General features: G+C 33.5%; 1 protein-coding gene across 4 annotated transcripts in view; it reads left to right on the plus strand.

Moving 5' to 3' along the window:
- Positions 1-151: 151 nt before the first annotated feature.
- baz (bazooka) overlaps positions 152-20947 on the plus strand; it is a 33408-nt gene continuing 12612 nt past the window's right edge. For 3 of the 4 annotated variants that reach the window (XM_066404747.1, XM_066404748.1, XM_066404750.1), the window contains exons 1-2: positions 11747-12066; positions 17211-17559. In XM_066404747.1, coding sequence (XP_066260844.1) covers positions 17362-17559 — 198 coding nt within the window. In that variant the 5' untranslated portion in view covers positions 11747-12066; positions 17211-17361. Of the gene's footprint in view, positions 533-11746; positions 12067-17210; positions 17560-20947 lie in introns of those variants that run through there. The other variant, XM_066404749.1, reaches the window with a different exon arrangement.

The raw sequence follows: 20947 nt of genomic DNA on the forward strand, positions 1-20947 counted from the left end.
ATTCCTCAATTGTTTCCTTACCTGGTCGTCAGAGGGCCGACATTCCAATCATGCTTGGCCATTTGACATTTGAATGAAAATGATTATTTCTCTGAATTCTGATTGGCCATCAAGCCGAGAGTAAAAGAGGGGGAAAAAACTCGTTTGAAATTTTTTAGTTGGTACAAATACTTTCGTAGTGTGGATGCTTCGAAATTTCCTCCCGTATTGTTTTGATTGAAAAATGGTGTGCGGGACAGCCGTAGAAATAAAAAATTAAGATATTGATTAAAAAGCATTGGTTAAACACTAAAATGGTACTAATAAATCGTCCTTAAAGCAATCGCAGGTGGTTGTTTATTCGCTTTGCCCGGAGCATGGCGTCATCATTGCACTATCTGAAGGACCTTCCGTGGGTTTTTTAAAGTTTAAAATGAAGGTAACGGTGTGTTTTGGAAGTGTTCGTGTTGTGGTACCTTGTGGGGATGGAGATATCCTGGTTAGGGACTTGATAAGGGAATCTACTTTGCGCTACAAAAAGGCTACTGGCAAGGTAAGTTTTGTTTGTATTGTCACATAAGTTAGGTTATGTTAGCTTTAGTAAACTGTCCAAGGACAAATAACTTTAAATTTAAATTTTATTGGGGTAGTGAAAAGCAGAAACTAAATAATAGCTTTAACAGCAGGTTTTACACTATTAGCTTTTACCATTAAAATGATGGTAGACACTATGAATAAGAGCCTTTGGAAGGAAGTCCATCCTACAAAGGCCATAACATTTGAATAATTGGCTACCTGTATCTCCTTTAAATAAGTGGACACAAAGAGTCCACATTCTGTTATACTCCCATGCTACTATGCCAAAAAAAACTTTGTTAACTCCATTCTAAGCTCCATTCATTATGTAATTCAGAACAACATGATCAGCATGGTCAAAACTAAACGAGAGGTAAACCTCCATGGAAGTATGATGTATGGATATTGGGAAACAAAAAATCCAATGAAAAAATGGTTTTAATTTTTGTCAATTTCTCATCATGTTGAAAAAAAACAACAACAATGAAATTCAAAAATTTAATTAAAAAAAATATATTTAACTTAAAAACCTAAAAATACCTTTATAAATCTATTTGAATTATACCCTCCAGACTATACATTTGAATGTGTTCTTACCATTTAACCAAATTATCTGTTGATGTTCATAAGGTCGCCATGCTGCACACCGTCACCTTGAACAACCTGTATATTAATAATTTAATCAAATATTCTGAAATATCACATAAAAAAATAAAAACATGTGAATGTGATCAATTGAAGAAAACTATCAAACCAAATTTGCTGAAAAAAATTAAATCACTTTAAATGTAACTGACATTTCTGGTGATGACACTCCACACACTTAGAGGAGCTGCTTTCTCTCTACTTTTGATTTTGGCACAAAACGGATTATGATTGAAAAGTCAATTGAGTGATTTTTAAATATGTGTCTTGATCCTTAGTCATAACTCGAAGAAAAGCAACTTTGATATCTTTGACATCTTTTAGATTTTTCATATCATTATTTATGTCATCCTGTAATGATGACATACATTGTGTCCAAGGATTTCCAGCATGGGGAGCTTGTAAATTTTAATTAATAAAGACTTAGTTAAATGGAGTCCAAGGAATAGTTTAAGGAGTATGATTCAAACAGATGTATGAAGTTGTTTTTGAATTCTTAAACAAAGAAAAAACTAAAATTCTAAACTTTATCTTAATTTTTCCCTGAATCACCATTAGAAATGGACAAATGCTAAAATTACTTTTAGAAATCAGGACACTGTATGCTACCTATACAGTAACTTCACTAAACCATCCTAGGAATGCTCAGAGAAATATTTTGGCTTGGAAAAGTTGTGATAAGGCTTTCTAATCTGATCAAATAAGGGACATTTTGGGAACCCTTGCAACATGTCAACGTTTATCCTTGATTTCACCCCAAATCTCGTGCTTACTCCAAATATGAAACGCGTTTTTATTAAAAAAAAAAACATTAATCTACACCCCATTTAAGTAATATAATAATTATAGCAGTCAAATTACTTCATTTCTGTAGCTGCATCAGCAGTATTAGGATGTTAACTCAATTCATCAAATTGATCAGAATGCGCATCTCATATCTCCAAACTCCCCCACACGCATGCCACGCAGAAGAATTCCGCCATACATAAACATAATACAGCTCGCGTCATTCTCACTATTCTCAGCGTCATTATTCTTTAAAAAGTTAAATCAAGACAACGTAGAATTCCAAGTTGGATCGATTGCTCATACCGAATTCAATGCATGACTAAGGTGGACACGCCTGCTTTACATACACAAAAAAGCGATTCCTTGGTGTAAATTCAAAGTAGGCACTCAAGTGGAATAAAAAGAACTCTGACAACAATGGAAATTTGGAAATTGTAGTTGCATGTTTGTTTGTTAAGGTTCCTACAAGGGTTCCAGTCCGACTCTATTGAGAAGCTTATTTTGAATAATTTGCATTTTAATGTAATCATACTCGGAGATGAAATATGACTCCTTTTTGGGAATTTTTATGAAATCCACTAATGGTGACTCATAATGACTATACAGCCCTTTTTTTCCTTGCATTCCATCTGAACAAGGCTAAAATGAAATCCGACCCTTGCCATGATTTGCACGTGCTGCTGTATGCACTTGTCTCATGAAATCCGATATTTTGATGGGCATAGCTGTAAAATCGTTCCTTTTTCTTTACAATACCAAGAATTTTGGCTTGTGGGTGTATCCATACCTGACCTCTGGGCGAAAAGCGGCCAGACTTCATTCTTCTTTTGACCTGCCTTGGAGTTTTGAGTCGATTTATTTTGGACTGTTATACTGGAAGCTATAAATTCTTAGGTTTGATCGTTTTTTGGCTGCACCCATTATTTTTAGTTAGGAATCTATTTGATTTGTTCGACGTGGGTACTTCTTTAAAGAGACATAATTTGTCATTGACTTAGTCTGAAGTCATCAAGGCACTTTTGACTTTCAGTTCAGCCACAGTTCGCAAATTACGGTTTCAGTATGAAGACATTTGCATGCAGGCATGTAGGATTTGACTGGCCGTGAACCTTATAAGGGGTCTGTTGCTAATCTTTTTAAAAGCTTAGCTTTTGCTTTGTCATAGGTAACAATTGTTAGGTCCTTTCGGTTTCAGTTAAGTAATTTTTCCATTAGTATTACTCATGCTAAATAACTTGATGAACCGGAAATTTTTCATTCACAATTAAGATTGTGGTTAAATGTTTGGTTTTGTTATGAGCATTTATAAATTAGCCATTCAATTCAACCACAGATCTTTCGACCGTTACGAGTTTGAAGGGAAATGGGGCTGATTAAGGCAGCTGGTCATTCGACATGATATTTGCATGGTCGTGTGTCCAGTCACACTTGTTATACTGTTTTGCTCAACATGCCTAGGTAAAGTACGGAATGAAAGGAGGATGAATCCTTTTAAGGTATAAACAAAGGAAAAAATGATCAGCTGAATAATTAAGGCACCAGTTTCATAAAACAGCACATTGGCGCACGCATCCAAGTTTGCAAAACCAGAAGTTGGCAATTGATGAGGGTGCCAATGGTCTTACGAAACGTGCATCTTATATTATTTTTTCTATTGAGGTCGAACAGCTTTAATGAAAACAAAAAAAATATAAATTTGAAGTATCTACTATTTTTTAAATTGTCAAATGTTTGGTTGACAGCACTGCCGAAGACGTTTCGTGACGTCATTTTCCATTTAAATTACGTGCGAATCGTAGCCAACACAACAGAGAAAAAATAACCACAGCAGTGCGGTAATATGGCTCATAATCAAACTGTTAGTAGCGCACTAAAGAAGCGATAACCGTTCCGAATTAAAAAGAAAATATTTCATTAATTGTTTAATCCACACACGTTTTTGATACGAGACTCAGATAACTGATGTAGCTACGTATGAGAACTAATAATATACAACTTGGTTGAGGGGCGTATCATAATTTCAGATTTAATTTCGGTTCTTAATTTTTGGGGATCTGCAAAATTCCGAACTTGCCAGATTTTTATTTTTGCGTTAAAATAAGTAAGTTTTCAAGACGTAATTAGATCCTTTCCTGGCTCTGCAGGGTTGAAATGGTATTTAAAGTTTCAACAATTCATGTCATTTTATAGATCAGTATCATTATGTGTGCTTCGAAAATTTTACCTTATATTGGATGGAGTATTTGCTCCGAATATGAGTCCTGCAGTTGACATGTCGTTAAGGTTGCCTATAAGTTTACCTCATTCTCGCCTCCAAACAAGAAGAGTAAGAAACTCATCTTATCCAAAATAGTCAATTTCAAATCGATTTAATACGAAGGTATCATTTTTAACCATCTCATAAACACGGTATAATCCATTAGTGTGCAGTAAGCCTGGCTTTAATTTTTGTAATTTCTGACAATAATATCTTCTAATCTGAAAAGACAGTCATCACTTCGTCATGATCAAAACAATTTTTTGTTGGCACGATTAAGTGTTTCAGACATTATTTTAAAATGACCTTCGAACAATAATGGTAGCACCGGAAACCAGGGGCGGATCGCACATTAGGGCCATCATGTCATAGATCTTCCTCAAGACCACTCAGCACAGTTCTGCAAAGCTTAGTCATGGCCAAAATTTTTTTGAAAGGATGTTCTTGCGTAATACCAATGAGCGGATTATCATTAAATTCGAAACATTAAAATTTAAAATATCAATCGAGTTAAGTGTTGTCTACATACATTTAAATTGAGTTTAAATTTCTCAAGGTTAAAGATATAAACGTGACTAATACCAATTCCCACATAATTCCAATAAAATACAAGAGTGAGCTAGTTTAGTCTGTAGTTGTAGCAGTTGGTTTCAGGTTATATTTTATTTTTACTTAAAATGTTTACTGCGGATACTGCTTAACATTTCTTACACCACAAATTATTACAGTATAACTGCAAACATAACGGACTTACATTTTAACTTGTATACATAGGAATTTTAATAATATCTATCATTTGTCTTAATACAAGTATACCTACCGTGCGCACTGCTTTAAAATTGCTTCGGCATTAACGTTAAAGCCTGAGAAAATCCATGCTCTATGCCTACATGTAACGTTTAAAAACCTCTAAAGGAATCATAAAAAGCTGGTTTAAAGGTCAAATCAATCCAAATTAGTCTTGTAATCAAATTGCAATTAATTTAAATAGAAGACAATGGCTGAATAGTCATCCTGATATGGGCTGTATAAAAAGTGGGTTTTAATTTTATTCAATGGTAAACAAGTTTTCCGGTTAATTGTGGATTTTGTGAAGTACAAAATGAAACTGAGATCGTTGAGTAATAGACCTGCAAAAGAGTTTCTAATTTTTTAAAAATTGCAGATTACTGCCCCAGTTTCTCAACAACTAAGAAACGGACGGCGATCGTTTGTTCTTATAATTCATATGCACGTGCATATTCGCTTAATGCACTCCATTCATTTCTTTGCCTGAAGTTGTAATGTGGAGTGGTCTTTAATATACAATACCATTGTTACTTTGTTTATTGTTGGCTTTTTGAGTCATCGTGGTAGATTCCTGCGATCCGAGTTGGACAACGTTTTATTCCTTTGTGGTTGAATCACAGACCAGACCAGACCAGGAAACATTTATTATTGTTTTCTACTAATTATTTCCAAGTCGAATTCCTATTAGGTCGTTGTGCCTCACGTATTAGTTGTGTTATTTCCTCTCGATTTGTCGCCAGCCTCATTAAACTTTTTTACAGTCAATATTTGAAATGCAATAAGTACTATCTAATAGTCTCACAAATGTAATTAATCCTTTTCATTACTCACCAGTTACCACTTACGATTTTGCTTTGAAGAAGCTTTTTATTTGAATTTCAAACCCTTGATCTGAAATTGGATCTTGACAGTGCTCCTTTGTCCGGTGCAGCGGCCATAATAGATTTTCTTATGTAGATCTCGAATTCTTTGCTTCGAAACAGATGGCACAGAAAATTGTTAGTAGTCGTCTTGAGAGATTTTGACCGTCACTGCGGCCATCTATGGACCATCTGCACCTGGCTTGTCTTCTCCGAGATTTTCGTCGTTCATTTTGGTCAGTTTCTTTTGTATTCAGATGTGATCTTGTAATGGAAAACAATCCTTTCCTCCTCCCCTACTCTTCTAGTGAAAGAGACCCTCCTCTAATCTTCCAATGAAAGAGACCCCGTTCCTCCTCCTCAGTTTTCTAATGGAAAGAACCCTCCCTTAATCTTCTAATCGGAGATATTCTCACCAAATATTCTAATGGGAAAACCCTCTACCTCCCTTACAATACAATTCCAATTCATCTGCCTGATGTAAAATTTCATTTAGTAAAAACTACTGAAATTGTTATAATTAATACCAACTCTGACGAAGGCGAACAACAAAGAACTAAATAGGTTAAAAAATAATTATTATCTTTGTTGGTGCTGTTGGATCTTTAAATCACCCAAGGGCCACTCACAACTCGGGGTGGATAACTAAAGATGGTTTTTTCGAATCAGCCTTGCAGAACGACCTGATGTTCCCTTCCTTTATGGGCTGCACCTGCTTCCTTTGAAACGGCTACCTGCCTATCTCCTACAGACCGAAACACACTTTTTTGTTTCCCGCCTGAAGCTCAATAATATTCGTATTAATAAAGACATCTACGCTCTCTTTTGTTAAAATCTTTGTATAATCTAATTATTCTACTTTGCACTTGAGTAAAATATTTAACGTAGATATAACAGGTTATTACAGAGAGCTCATCACTACCAAGGCTTCCCGATTAAATTGCATATAATGAGATAAAAATTCGAATTGTTGGATTCTAAGTCGTGCTTGTTAAAGTGATTAATGATAAAATTAACGAAGTTCTCCAAGAAGGTCGACTGTGAAAAATGTGCTTATTTATAGTTTGGCTGAAAGATAAGATTTTTGTAGGATCTCCAGGAGGTCTCACCTTATTAACGCCTGTGAAAAATCACATTCTTTCGCGTACGTGCATTAAATAACCGCAGCCAATGAAGTGCGCATGAAATATCCGAGACACCTCATGATGAATCACAATCGGAGAAAACCAGTGTCGCTCGTCACCAGTACTCTTATTACCCAGTCTTTGTGTTGTATTTTAAAACAGAGAACACCAAACTTGATTTCATTAGGTGCAGTTTCAAAGAGCATTCTCCTCCTGCGCCTCCACTGAGTATGATTCTTTAATATTTATTTATGAAATTATCATACGAACAAAGGTTTACTTAAAATCACCATAAACCGAGTCTTAAATGCAATCGGAGTATTATCTATGAATAGCATGGTAATGCGATTTAAATTAATATAATGTCGTAAAAGCCTGTGAAAATGAGTAATCTTTGAATATTGCTTGCATGGGATGGTGTCTCTTTTGTACGTAATTTCCAATGAAGTTTGTCTGTATTGACACAAAAAAAAAACATTCAATTTATCCCAATTGATGTGTAATGAGTAAACACACAAAATAAAAAAGGAGTGCTAAAATTGCGGCAATTTCATTCGCCTACGTCGTATTTCTTATCACTCGAATTCTACTATAAGTACTTATTCACAATACACAAGTACCTGCTAGCAGAGTTGTATATTAACAGGTATTGCTTCCACGCTGTATTTATTCCTAGTGATAAACTAAATGACTAATTATCCAAATATTGCAGTGGGAAGACAAGTTTTAGACAAACACATTTTATGGGCAAGACTAGGGCAACTGGTCAATGATAATTTTTTTAAATTCCTTCCAACGCTTTAAACAATAAGAGGGATTAAGTAAGTATAGCTTCTGACCCCATTTCCCTATATCTACTTGTCTAACCTACTCTCATTTTGCTTTAGAAATATGATGTAAACTCTGAAACGAAAACCTCGAATTTCAAATTTCGCCTATAGGAAAAGAAACATTAACCGTATCGCCAGTTCCTTGTCTTTATCGGCATCATTTGTATGTTTTAATTTTATTCAATGGTATTTGAAATGAAGTATAAGTCAAACGTGAGGTTATAGGCAACCAACAATAGTTAGCATGGTTACAATACGTGCAGGTGCCAGGTACCCGATTGACACTGCATGGTGAAGGCGCAAGAATTACATTTTATGGTTGATGACGGGAGCTTAAAAATCTTCATTATTTACTACTTACAATACTGATAATTCTATTTCGAAAATAATTTCCAGGAAAACAATGAAATACAGGCCGTTTGTTGGCTAATTTCTTCGTTTCCATGTCAATATTGATCAATAAGTGCATAGGATCAAATTATTGAAGTTCGCGAAATTTGACGGCTAATGAAGGCATTCTGTTTATTTGTTTTTGTCTCGAATGAGGTTTTCACTGAAAATATGGTCTTTTTTTGGGATAATAGGTAACCTTTCTTATTATTATCTTCGATTAATTTTACTGAGAAAATAATTCATTCGCCAAATTATCACCAATACATATTCAACTATATTTGTATAGTTTGTGTATCTTCGATTGATTTAACTAAGGAAAAATTACCTTCACCAAATTGTCAGCAATACATATTCAAACATTTTGTGTATTCTCGAATCCTGGTAATGATGTGTAGGTATTTCTTTTAAATAGTACTCTTATTTCTTCTAGATCACAGATAGGCTGCATATTATCTATCAAAACAGTAATTCATAGAATAAATACCTGCAAAAATCAGAAGATCATTGTGATGAGCCTTAATGCAGAGAAATGTTAAGCTACAGTAGATACCCAGATTAATAACATTTTTTTGTTCTTAAAAAAAATATTCACTTACAGCAAAATTATTTTCATGTTTATTAAGTGGCAAAAAAATTTTAGACAAATATGCAAAATAGAAAGCACCTATATAAATGGTAAATTAATTCTCTAATTACCAATTTTACCAATGTAAATTCAGAATTTGTTGCATACGTGTAATTAACTTTCGCTGCATCTAATTCAGTTTTGATTCTGATTTGACAGTTCAATTTATTTTTTAAGCATTCCGGCATCCACGCCAAAAATATGTAAATAAAAAAAGCACTCTCTCGTTTCCTGGTTCACTTTTAGGTCTTCTACTAATTTATACGTAATTAATTTTGAGCAGAGATACTAATCGATTAGGTTTTATTGTACTAAATAAATTACGACAAAATCTATAATATTTTGAAACTGAATTCGAGACTTGCCGAAACTTTATACTTAAGGCCTACTAAATACTCTACTGGCCGTTACGTATACAGGGTGTCCCAAATAAAGTGAGTTCCATGGGGATTATGGAAGCGGTAAGAGATACAAGATAACTCAAATTAGAAAAAAGAAGCGCATTTTTGTGCCCATTCAGAAAATGTTCTAAATTTAAAAATATGTACAGGGGTTGTCAAAATATGAGCAAAAAACTGAAAACTGCGATTTTCGAAAATCATAAATTATGAGTTCACTGTTTGAGTAAATTGTACCAAATTTGGCAGTTCTTTATTATCGACAACTGCCAATTGAATGGCGTTTTCAGAATTTTTCCAGGCCTTATAGATTTCGAGAAATTATATCCAACTTTGTTATTTCTTATGGCCGCCATATTGGATTTTGGTGCCATCGAATAGACAATAAAAAAAAGTTTTTTAACCATGTATCACAAAGGTGCCCTTGGACCTACCAAAGTAAGAAAAATAAATAAAAACATTTTTCACCTTAGTAGGCTTAGAAACAAGTACTTTAGTGTTGCGAATCAAAGAGCAGTAATGTACGACGTATTCTGTTTAATGGGACAATAAAAACTTAATACGTTTTTTTTTTAGTATTAACGCAATTACAATTCCATAGGTTTTATCAAAAATAACAAAGAAACACAACGAAGGAATTGGTACCTTTACTCACTATGAGTAGGAATCACTAATCCTAATAAAAAAATCCTAATCCCTATAAAACTGTTCAAATATTTCTCCATTATGATTAACACAAACTCTACAGCGCTTAACAACAGACATACAAGCACTTTTTACCATATCTGGAGGTATTTCTTGAATAGTTCGCACAACTGCACCCTCCAACCCTGCTACTGTATCGTAGGATCTGCAGTAAACCTTATTTTTTACATATCCCCAAACAAAAAAAATCGAGAGGTGTTAAGTCTGGGGAGCGTGCTGGCCAACTGACAGGGCTTCGATTTCCAACCCAATTATTTCCATACGTATCATTTAGATATTGCCTAACAACTAATGAGTTATGTGGTGGTGCCCCATCCTGCTGAAACCACATGTTAGCTACAGTAGCCAATGGTAAATCTTCAATCATTTGTGCGATATTCTGCTGTAGAAACTCTAAATATCTTTCCCCAGTAAGTGTTCTGTCAAAAGTTACAAATATCATATGTCCATTAAGAATTCCAAGCCATACCTTAAAGCCCCATTTGACTTGATGTCTCAATTCCCGGTTCATTCGTGGATTTTCGTCAGTCCCCAGTATACGTTGTTTTTCCTGTTAAATATTCCACAATTTGTGAAATGTGTTTCATCAGACCATAAAACTCTTAAGAGGAAATTCAGGATCTGCTCTAAATTTTCTTAAAAACCAATTGCAAAAATGAAGTCTCCTCTCAGTGTCACCATCTCTAAGACCTTGGCTAATATGTTCTCGGTACGGTTTAAATTTATTTTTCTTTAGGACCCAATAAGTAGTCGATCTAGGTATACCAATATTATATTCTATTTGACGCAGTGAGATGCGAGGATTTTCAACAACACTTCCAACATAATTTTCAACATCTTCATTAATTCTGCGTGTTCTGGTTTTCTTTTCAAATGATCCATACTTAAGTAGATTCACTCTAAGCCTATTAAATATTGCGTGCCCAGGTTGACGCCTCTTTGGATACCTCTGGAGATACATATTTTGAGCTCTACCTGCATTTCTTCCACTTAAAATGTAGCAGTCATTAATCTCCAGTCTTTCTTGAATCTTTTTTTGGAATTTTATTAGCCCTATTTCAGAGAAGACATTTACTCTGATTTGAAGTGTTTCTTGTTTATTAGTAATGGAAGGTAATAGAATATTTATTATATAGAATACATATTCTATTATGCTAAGTAGCATGTGTTGCATTGTAGTGCTTAATATTCCCTATTTTATGTTTACAAAGAGACATATAAAATTTCTATATTCTTATAGAACTGTGAATACATCTTTTTATTGACCATATTGTCTATATTTGTTCATTTATGTTGGTAATTTCATCTTTCCTTTTGTTGATATAAGTCGAACATTGAAGTAATATGTAGATTTTTTGAAGGTGTTTTCATAACACAGAAGATTATTATTATAAAAATTGCATCACCCATACGAACACCTCGTGAACGCCAGACTTTCTCTGGAAGTGAAAATTTTAATAAGCGGGTACCAGTACGTTACGACAATTTTAACTAATAACGTTAACAAATTAGTCCCGATGCAGGTAAAAGTGATGCAGCCGCTCTAATATAATTGTGTTTGCTCACTTGATATTTCGAAGCACTTTTGAATCGTTCGTATTAGAGATTGACAACAAAAGTTCTGATCAAAACGGTATTCTGTAATAACATCGCACTTGGAAAGGAAAATATGATAATAACGAGCATTGCTGGTGCATATTCCGTCTCGGGCCAGCGCTCCCACCAAGCGATCAGCTGACACTATAGTACCACAGATAGTACCATAGTCGCTAGCCGCTAGTCGTTCTTCATAGGCGCCGGTTCGCGTTCGTATGTTTTGGCCTCACTGATAGTAGTTCGCTTGAAAAGTACAACAGGTGCCTCGTTCGTGCTGTAATTTCGTGAATGAAGCAATATCGGCATTGTTTTGTAGAATATTGCGTGTGCCCAGATTCTTCGATAGATTGGAAGGATCGTACCGTGTATTCGCCAGTTTTTGCAATATCAGTTTCTACTTTTGCTTGAGTGCAATCTAAATCTAAACGCATTCCATGGGGTCAGTGAGTGTGTAGGGAGAACGGGTTTATCATTGTCGATTGAAAGCTTGGTGATCATTGGTAACATTGATTTATTTGTTTTTACTACTTGCTACTAGGTGAATAATTTAAAATTTTAAGTATTAAGTAAATATAGTTTCGGCACATAGCAATTCGTATACTTTAAGCAAATATTTGCTAGAATTATGATGGAGAATTACCGTGTTTAACATAAAGTAGATATAAAAGTTTTTAAATAGTCGTCAGAAAACCTTCATATACAGTTATTTCGAGGGTGACTCTACGTGTTTAACATGGCGTGCTTAATTTTTCTTAAATCAACGTTTTGCTACTGAGAACTTGTAGCCAAATTAAAAATGATTGGAAATATTTAACAAACGTTTGGAATATATTCCCGTGCATGAATAAGCGTGAATATCATCGAGTTGATCCATCAATCCAATACTTCATACAACTAGCCAGCCTTTGAAATTCACAAAGGCATATATCCGGTGGTCACTCGACACTACTCAATTACTTTATCAAACTGTACCTGGCAATATAGCGAAAATAGAGCCTTGTATGTTCGCTTGTATGGCTTAGCTTGCAAATATGGGTTTCCTTAGTATATTTTATTCTAGTCGATTAGTACCCACAGTTACCTTTTTGAAAAATGAAGTCATTTTTTGCAGTTATTTTTAGCCTATTGTAGTTAATGACGCAGAACAAAAGAATTAAGAGTATTTAGATAACAGTTTTTATCTTCACTGTTATCGTTTTAATTATGAATACTGCCAGTGTTGTGGTTTAAACGTCCAATTAACTGGGGTTAGGTATTTGAAAGTTTGTCGGATATTTCATTAATTAGCGATACATGAAGGAACGTGGGTACCTCGACGAATGATACCTAAAAACGTGAGAAACACTCCATCAGCGAAAATAAGTTTCAGATATTATTAAAATCAAAACTACACCACCTACAAGAACAATGCCAACTATCATGCTTACGCTTTGCATTGCGTAATTTAATCAATGCCAATAATTCGATTTTCTTGAATTAGTATGTTACTCATTAAAAATTAAACCAATAAGTTCTTTTGAGTATTACATAATTGAAAATATATATATAATAGATACATAATAGAACTTCTTTTCTTCCATTCGCTTTGCCCTCCTCTCTCACAAAAGCATCAAAGAATAAACATCTCAGTACTCCTACAAACGCCCTTAAATCCGGCACTTTTTTCCTTCTGGGGCCTTGGAAACAGGGTCTTGCTATGGAAAATATTTTTTCACTTTCAATATTCCTTCGAATGGCGCAATTGCCCCCCAAGAAAAATTGAAGTTTTGTAGCATCTCTACTTTGCAATAAACCACATCTGTAGAATAAGTTTTTTTTGTTAATTATGGTATTCTAATGGTAACTATATTAGACAATGTGAGTATCACCAGCTCACATCATTTGCGTGGAGTAGCGGATGTCTTTTTTGGGTTCCTTCCAACTTTTCTTGGGCTGTTCTTTCAACGCCCCATTTTTTAATTCCATTACAATTTCTACTCACATCCAATACCTTGTTTAATTTAATAAATAGTTAAAATATGAACAAAAGTTTAGAAGGAATGAGCACCTTTAATAATTGTTTAAAATAAATTTTTTAGATCATTAAGCCATTTTCTTAATCTCTAGAATATCCAGACACAATTGAAAAATAGATGAAAACTTACAATTATACTATTTAATTAAAGCCATCGTATGCTAATGAAATTATTAATTTAAAGAAGGATTTTGTTACTTCATAGGTAGTTGCCAACTTTCCTTTCCCACGTTGTTTGGGTTGTTTTATTTTTTTAATATGTTTTTAGATTAATAAACTATATTCTAGACATTTTTATCTGCATTATATTTTCTAATAATAGTATTTCAGTGCCACTTAATTTGATGGTGCACTAATAGTAGGCTTCAGTTATTGCATCCTAGATTAGATAAATTACAAATTCGACCCATGTTTTCTGATACGCCTTTATGCTTTCTGCTTTTACGCTGGTTTCATGGAGTTATTTCACCGTTTCATTGCAAATTCGTTAAATTAATCTGTAGCTAAATAGGTAGTTAATGATTATTTAATACCTCTGTAATAATAAAGAATAGGGTTAATAAAATATTTGGCGTCATCGGAAATAAATTTTATATGGCATTACTAATCAGTTAAAGAATAGAAATTTGTTAAAGTGCTGTTAAATGACTATATTTTTTTTTTTCAAAAAACATTTTACTTAGAGAACTGTTCAAGGTAAAACGAGGAAATGGCGATGACAAGAAGTTGTTTTTTTAATTAAAATATGATATATTTTGTTTTATATTTGAATAAAGCTCATTTTTTCACATAGGTTTTGTTAAGAGTTTTTCCCTTCTTTGTTGTACGCTTTTCTCAATTTTTAAATCGACATTTCAATTTATGTGGTAATAAATTATCTTGAAATTGCATTTCTAACAATTATGCAATTATAGTCTCAAGGTTGTACCACCTTGTCAAAGTCAAGTTTTAATTACGTAATCTTAATCAGCAACGATGTATAACAACCAAATTAAATTAAAAAACTAAAATATCAAATGTTCTATGTGACTGCTGTAGTTTTTAAAGCAGCACTGATAAAGTTTTATTGTCGTTCAGCTGAGTAAATTCAACAAAAATTTTGTCCATTTCTTGAATGTTTCCATTTTATTTGTGATATTCTAGATTCTTAAGATTCCCCGAAAGATGGACATATCTAATCTCTACTCTAATAAATATTTCATATCATAGAAATAGTTAATGTTATAATTGTGAGATGGGAGGCAATTTCAAGATGATTTATTTTCACATAAAACTAGGAGAACCAATAGTAGGCGAGAGTCAAAATTTACATCAGAATTTAAGTGAAAAAATGCTATTTCTAAATATAAAGTAAAAAACATGATATTTCATTAAAGAAATTATAAGTGTTGGTGTTTTTTGAATTACTCAGAATTCCCAAAAACTTTTCTTCAGGCTCTGTGACGTAGGGAATAAATGCCAGTGAATGCGACAAGATTTGGCCCGTATGATTACTTTGATTTGCTCAAAATAAGACACAGTTTTCCTTCACAATACTTCGAGTTTTCTCTAAAAATTTTAACAATTCTCGCTCCGATTTTCTTTGCTCTACAATTTCTACTGTATTTCTCGAGGGAGTGTATATTGCTGTAAGATTCCAACAATCCACGGTCAAGTCGTTTTTTTAATCCAGATCAAATAATATTTATGTCGTCCACATTTTAAAATATCCTATGAAATTATCTGTTAAAAATATCTTTCATGAAGCAGTTAACTCTACATGTATAATGTCAAAGCGATGTATTTTTTTTTTTTTGTTCATTTCCCTTCAAATTGGTTTTTATTCATTTCTTTATTCATTGCCTAACATTACATTACACATTAACATACATATTTATAGTTCATTAATGGAAAAAACTATGAAAACTTTTGAAAATTTCGTAAATAAATTTAATTCTACCTAGTATAACGTTCACATATACCATGTCTTATTTGTAAACAAATATTCGTTCAATGTACTCAGTACAATTTTTTATTGTTCTTAATATAATTTTTTTCTGATTTACGGTTTATGCTGGGACAAGACTAAAAAAACTACAGTTGGTATCGATTTTTATTAACTTAAACCTATGTTTTGTATAGAATACATGTACGAATTTAATGCATAGCATTGCAAGAATGTCTGCCGTAAGATATTTATATGAAGACTTGCAGTCAAGAATTGTCGAAGCGTTTCAGAATGGAAGGAGACAAAAGAACATTGTTAAAAACTTCTTTACACAAATTTACCCCTTATCCAAAGTATTAGAGGTACAGGCTATGAGGAAATATTCTTACTAATAGACGTTGAGGTGGCAGGTCGAAAAAAACAAGCAAATACTTACATAGGCGTATAAAAATTATTGCCAGGGACAACTGAATTTGTCTACAAGGAGTGTTGAACGCGAATTGAGAGTAGAATAATTAAGTTATAAAACTTTACAAAGGCGTTGTAATTAGGTAGGAGTTGTAAGCAAAAAAATTATCTGTTTCTTTGAAAAATAGGAAAGCCCGACTTGCTTTTGCTCGAAAGTATTTACATTGCGATCTAGCATTTTATTAGAAAACAACTTTATTTAGTAACTAAACTAAAAAAAATCTTTTTGGATCTGATGGAATAATGTGAGTAAGGCGTTCAGTTGGTAAACGGTATGACCCCGAGTATACTTCCCCCACAGTAAAGTATGGCGGAGAATCTGTTCTTTTATAGGGATGCTTTTTGTCCTACAAAATGGGTCCAGTTTATTTCATTGAAGGAAAAATGGACAGCTTCCTGTATTTAAATATTTGAAAAAAAATTAGAACCATTTTGTGAAGACAATCTGCCAGTTAATTAATCTGCGAGCATAACAACGATCCGAAACATAAAGCAGCAATCGTTACCAATTGAAAATCAAGAAATGAAAAATGGTTGTGTTGTTTTGGCCACCGCAAAGCCCAGACTTGAATCCAATTGAAAATTTATGGAATTAATTAAAAGTGCAAATTAGAAAACAAAATTTCATAAATAAGAAATATTTAAGGCAAAGCATTACAAAACATGTGGAGGAATCTACAAAATAAATACTCTTCTTGAATCAATGCCCAGAAGGTATGCAAAGGTGGTTAAAATTGAAGCAACGTATTTATAATTTGGTTGATTTGATTTTATCATAAATGTTGTTTATTATTAATTTTTTCAGAGCTTATTTAGTTTTGTCTAACTTATTTTTTATAGAATAATTTACTGTTTTCTTCATAATACAAACTATATGTAATATGTTAATATCTCTTATTGGTTTAATTTTCGGTTCGGAATTTGCAAAATTCGCAAGAAATTTCACATCTGAATATAGAAATTTGCGCTTCATATCATTCTTTAGGTTCGTACTAAATTTCAGAAGTAATCATTCAAATAGATACTCAATTCCGTGTTTATTGTGGAGAATTTGCTATTTCCCATGCGGAGTTTGACCCCATCAGGTGCGGTTATTTTACATACTAATTTCGTGCCTTGTTCCTTTTACACTACACGGCCAATTAACAGTCGAGATATTTGTTGAGCCCGCTACACGTGAAAGCTTATTATTTCTCGAAGAAATTTGTTGAAATAATAATTTCTCTTCAACTAAGAATGGCATCCTCGGATTTACCTTATGCATACAACGTGCAATTGACAATAGTAAACCTTATAACTCCTGCTTCCTGATAGAAGTGCATATATGAAAGTGAAATCTCCTTTGTTGATAAGTTTTGAACATTAAAAACGATCCTCAATGGTGAAATGTTCGATAGTTGTCAAACACTAAGCAGCGGTCCTAAATGCACTGACGTGGCCGAAAAAATAGTGCAATTGTTCGGGTGGAGAACGCAATCTTATAATGTGGAGAAATTGCAAAGAAATGTGGCTGGAAGGTCGACAACGAGGATATCCATTACCAGAACCAAACCCAAGAATGAAAAAACTGGTGTCGATAAACAGGTAAGTGTAGGATTTAACGACCGGTGGCTCTCCAACTACTTTTACTAGAAAATTGCATTAGTACCTAAATGGGTAATCCTATGCAGTTGACCATCTTGTTTGTTGTACCAGTAACCCAGTTGTTTCAACCAGAAAAGAATCGCTTTCCAACTAATTGATTTACTTGGGCTTGTTACAATTGACTGAATTCGGTTCAATTAGCAAAATCTCCGCCGTTGCGGTTGTATATTTTAAGGTACCTAATAAAACTGTTTTTGCCTCATATAAAGAATAGGCCTGTCATTTTTCCCGTGTATCCACTAATGCTGCACATTCCAAGTAAGTCTACTTAATAAAGCAATAGTGGCAGTTTTACGTTAGGTATCTGCATATAACAACCTTCAAAGGTGAACCAGCTGGGCTACGGAATGTTCCCTAGAGCGGTACTACATTTTCAGTCTAACTAATAATATATTGTTAACATAAATGGTGTAATGAATGCAAGTGGAACTTTTCCTGCATGCCATGGACAAACGGCTCATTTGAAGCATTTCTTCATATAACTGGAAATGCTTCCTATGATCAAAGATTTCAGGAGTACAGTTAAGCAAAGTGCTCTCCAGAGACTATAGACAAAGTCAAGTGGTTCTTGTTATTATATTTGACCATTAAATAAGTTAAAAGGGATTTAAATGAAGAATTGATATGCTTGTGTTTAATCTTAATGACGCAAATAACGATTATGTTGCCACACCAAGTACCGACTTAAGTGCGTAATTTTTATGTCTTTAGGCTCGGTCGGCGCTTTATCTTAATTGTGTTCATGCGTGTAAAAATAAACAGGCATGGGAGACATACCTAACACTGATTAAGTGCGATTAAGAACGAGCTTAAAGTAGAACTGCGTGATAATTGATAAACAATAAGGTATTTATTGGTAATGCCCCTGTCGAAACAGAGTATTTAATGTGTTTGAGCAGATAATTGCCGTATTATTCTATTGAAAAAAAATAAAAAATGCCAATTGTAAAATAGAATCTAAAAAACTACAATCTTTGGGTACAAATGGCGCAGTAATTTTCAGCCTCTACATTACTAGAAAATACAATTTTCATCACTTGTGATTGAATGTCCGGCAGTTTTGATTCTAGTGACCCAAATAGGTGATTACAAGAATTGTTATACAGTGCAGAGAAATTAATAAATCTAGAAAAAATTGCTGAAGCATCTGTTTTTTCCTTACGCTACGATTACGAATATTACTGATTATACAGAGCTGTTCAAAATGCCGTTCAAAAGCAGGACCCTCATAAGCGTCAATTTTTCAATCTTGTATCAATTTTAGATTAATTTGAAACTGTATAAAGTTCTTGATTTGCTACATATACATAGACATAACATAAACACTCGGAATTAGCTAACAAATTAAGAAAAGTATTTTTTATTTTAACATACTACCCAATGAGTAGTTACAAAAATGATATAGAGGGAATTTACTGGATAATTATTTTTCCTGCAAATGCTACTCGCAACTCGTTAAATAGTATACCTAATTTTACAGTATACCTATCATTAGTACTTCAGGTTAACTCAGATCAGCGCCTTTCATTTTTTCTTTCCGATTTTACCTTCCTAGTTATTGCACACAATGTATACTTAGTATATCTGATGGATCCAGAAAATTCGTATTTCCATGTTTTTCGATTCGTCATCCTATAAAAATTTCATGGAAAGTCCGTTTCATGCATAGTCTGTAATTAACCATTTTATCTCTACTCCAAATGATGTGGATGATGATCGTGTATTTTCTTAGCCAGCTTTAGTGGGAGCAGCTTTGGAAGGCGTGGGAACAGATTTTTTTATGTTTATATTTGTAATGAGATTGATTAATCTGTTTAGTCTCTTGCCTTTTCCTTTTTTGATAATTGATTTTCCTGCCTGCTTTTTAATGGTACAAGAAATTTTCCCGTCTCTTTTCAAATTTAGCAAATCTAGGGGAAATCGAGATGTAAACAACTCGATAAAAGGAAACTTAAGAATTCATTACATTCTCCAATTAACGGTTATTAAATGATTAAATGCCCCCTTGAAATTCTAAAGAAGTGTTGAATAATAATGTGGGAATCCTTCTATTTCACAATTGAAAATCTAGATTATCTCCTGGCAGACTTTTGTTCTAGCAAATAAGACGCAAAATAAGCACTTCCCATTATATTTACCTAAAAAATGTTGTACACATTTTTACTTCAGCCCTGTTTCAAGTAATTCTTAGGACCGAAAGGCAACAATTATTATAATAATACGTTATTATTACTTATGAGTGTACCAAATATTTAATGTTCGTGAGGATAATAACAGAGATTAGGTCAATATACCAGGTCGACGGCACCAGCTCTGACTTTAATGGGAATTCCAAAAATGCCGTAATAGTAATAATTTTGATGCCATGCACCACAAAGGTCCTTTAAGGTGGCTTCAAACCGTTTGCACCAACATAAGAATTATGCTGCGTCATGAGTTCCACCATTAGTTGTCATTTTGTTTATATGAACATTAAACAAAAATAGAATTATGGTAAAAATGTTTGATAAGACAGTTTGGGGTCAAGGTATTTCAATATTTTCATCGATTTTAAATAGAGTGTGTGTGTGCAGACAAACTGAAGCCTTAAGAGGATTATTCTAGCTTCCAGGGCATTTTAGTCAAAGATGCAGTTGTTACTGGGTTACTTAAAAGTTAAGGTATTCGTTTTGAATAAAAATGGTTCGAATTCGGAATTTACTAACTGTTTTCAATTTGCCAGTGAAGCATTCGCTACAGCTTAAAGATCCAACCAATCTTGGGGTTAATGGTGTTTTTGTTCCGGTTTTTGAAAGTATTTTGGAGCATTCAGAAGATGAAAAGGTACCCAATTAAGATCATTTTTAGTGTAGAAGTTGCCAATGGTTCCTTAATAAATAATCGAAAATAAACCTTGATAGATCAATTTTTGTTATGCTAAACGTGACGATTAAATCAACTAATGTCCGTGGTTGTTTTAAATTCACCTTCGAAAGTTCCGATAATTGCTCTTCATTAACTTCGTGAAATTTGCAAATTTAATCAATCACTTCCAATTAAGAGCGCTAGATGATTAATTCAATTAGCACGCAAAAGTTTCCCGGACGATCATATTATCGTTTTTATTGTGAAAGTGTCTTAACGATTTCAGCTTATTTATTATTTACTCCGCAGGAGCGGACGGACCAAAACAATAATAATGTTAGCAGTTTTCTGCATTTAGTTTTTGCTGAAAGACAAAATCCTCTGTTAGTCGTTTGCAAGGTCGCAGGTAGCAGACCTTAACGTTTTTCACGCCATGTTGCTCAAAAAATACTTAAATTTTTTATAAGTAGTGTCACGGTTGGGT

Source organism: Euwallacea similis, chromosome 36 (assembly GCF_039881205.1).
Source record: "Euwallacea similis isolate ESF13 chromosome 36, ESF131.1, whole genome shotgun sequence".
Taxonomy (NCBI): domain Eukaryota; kingdom Metazoa; phylum Arthropoda; class Insecta; order Coleoptera; family Curculionidae; genus Euwallacea; species Euwallacea similis.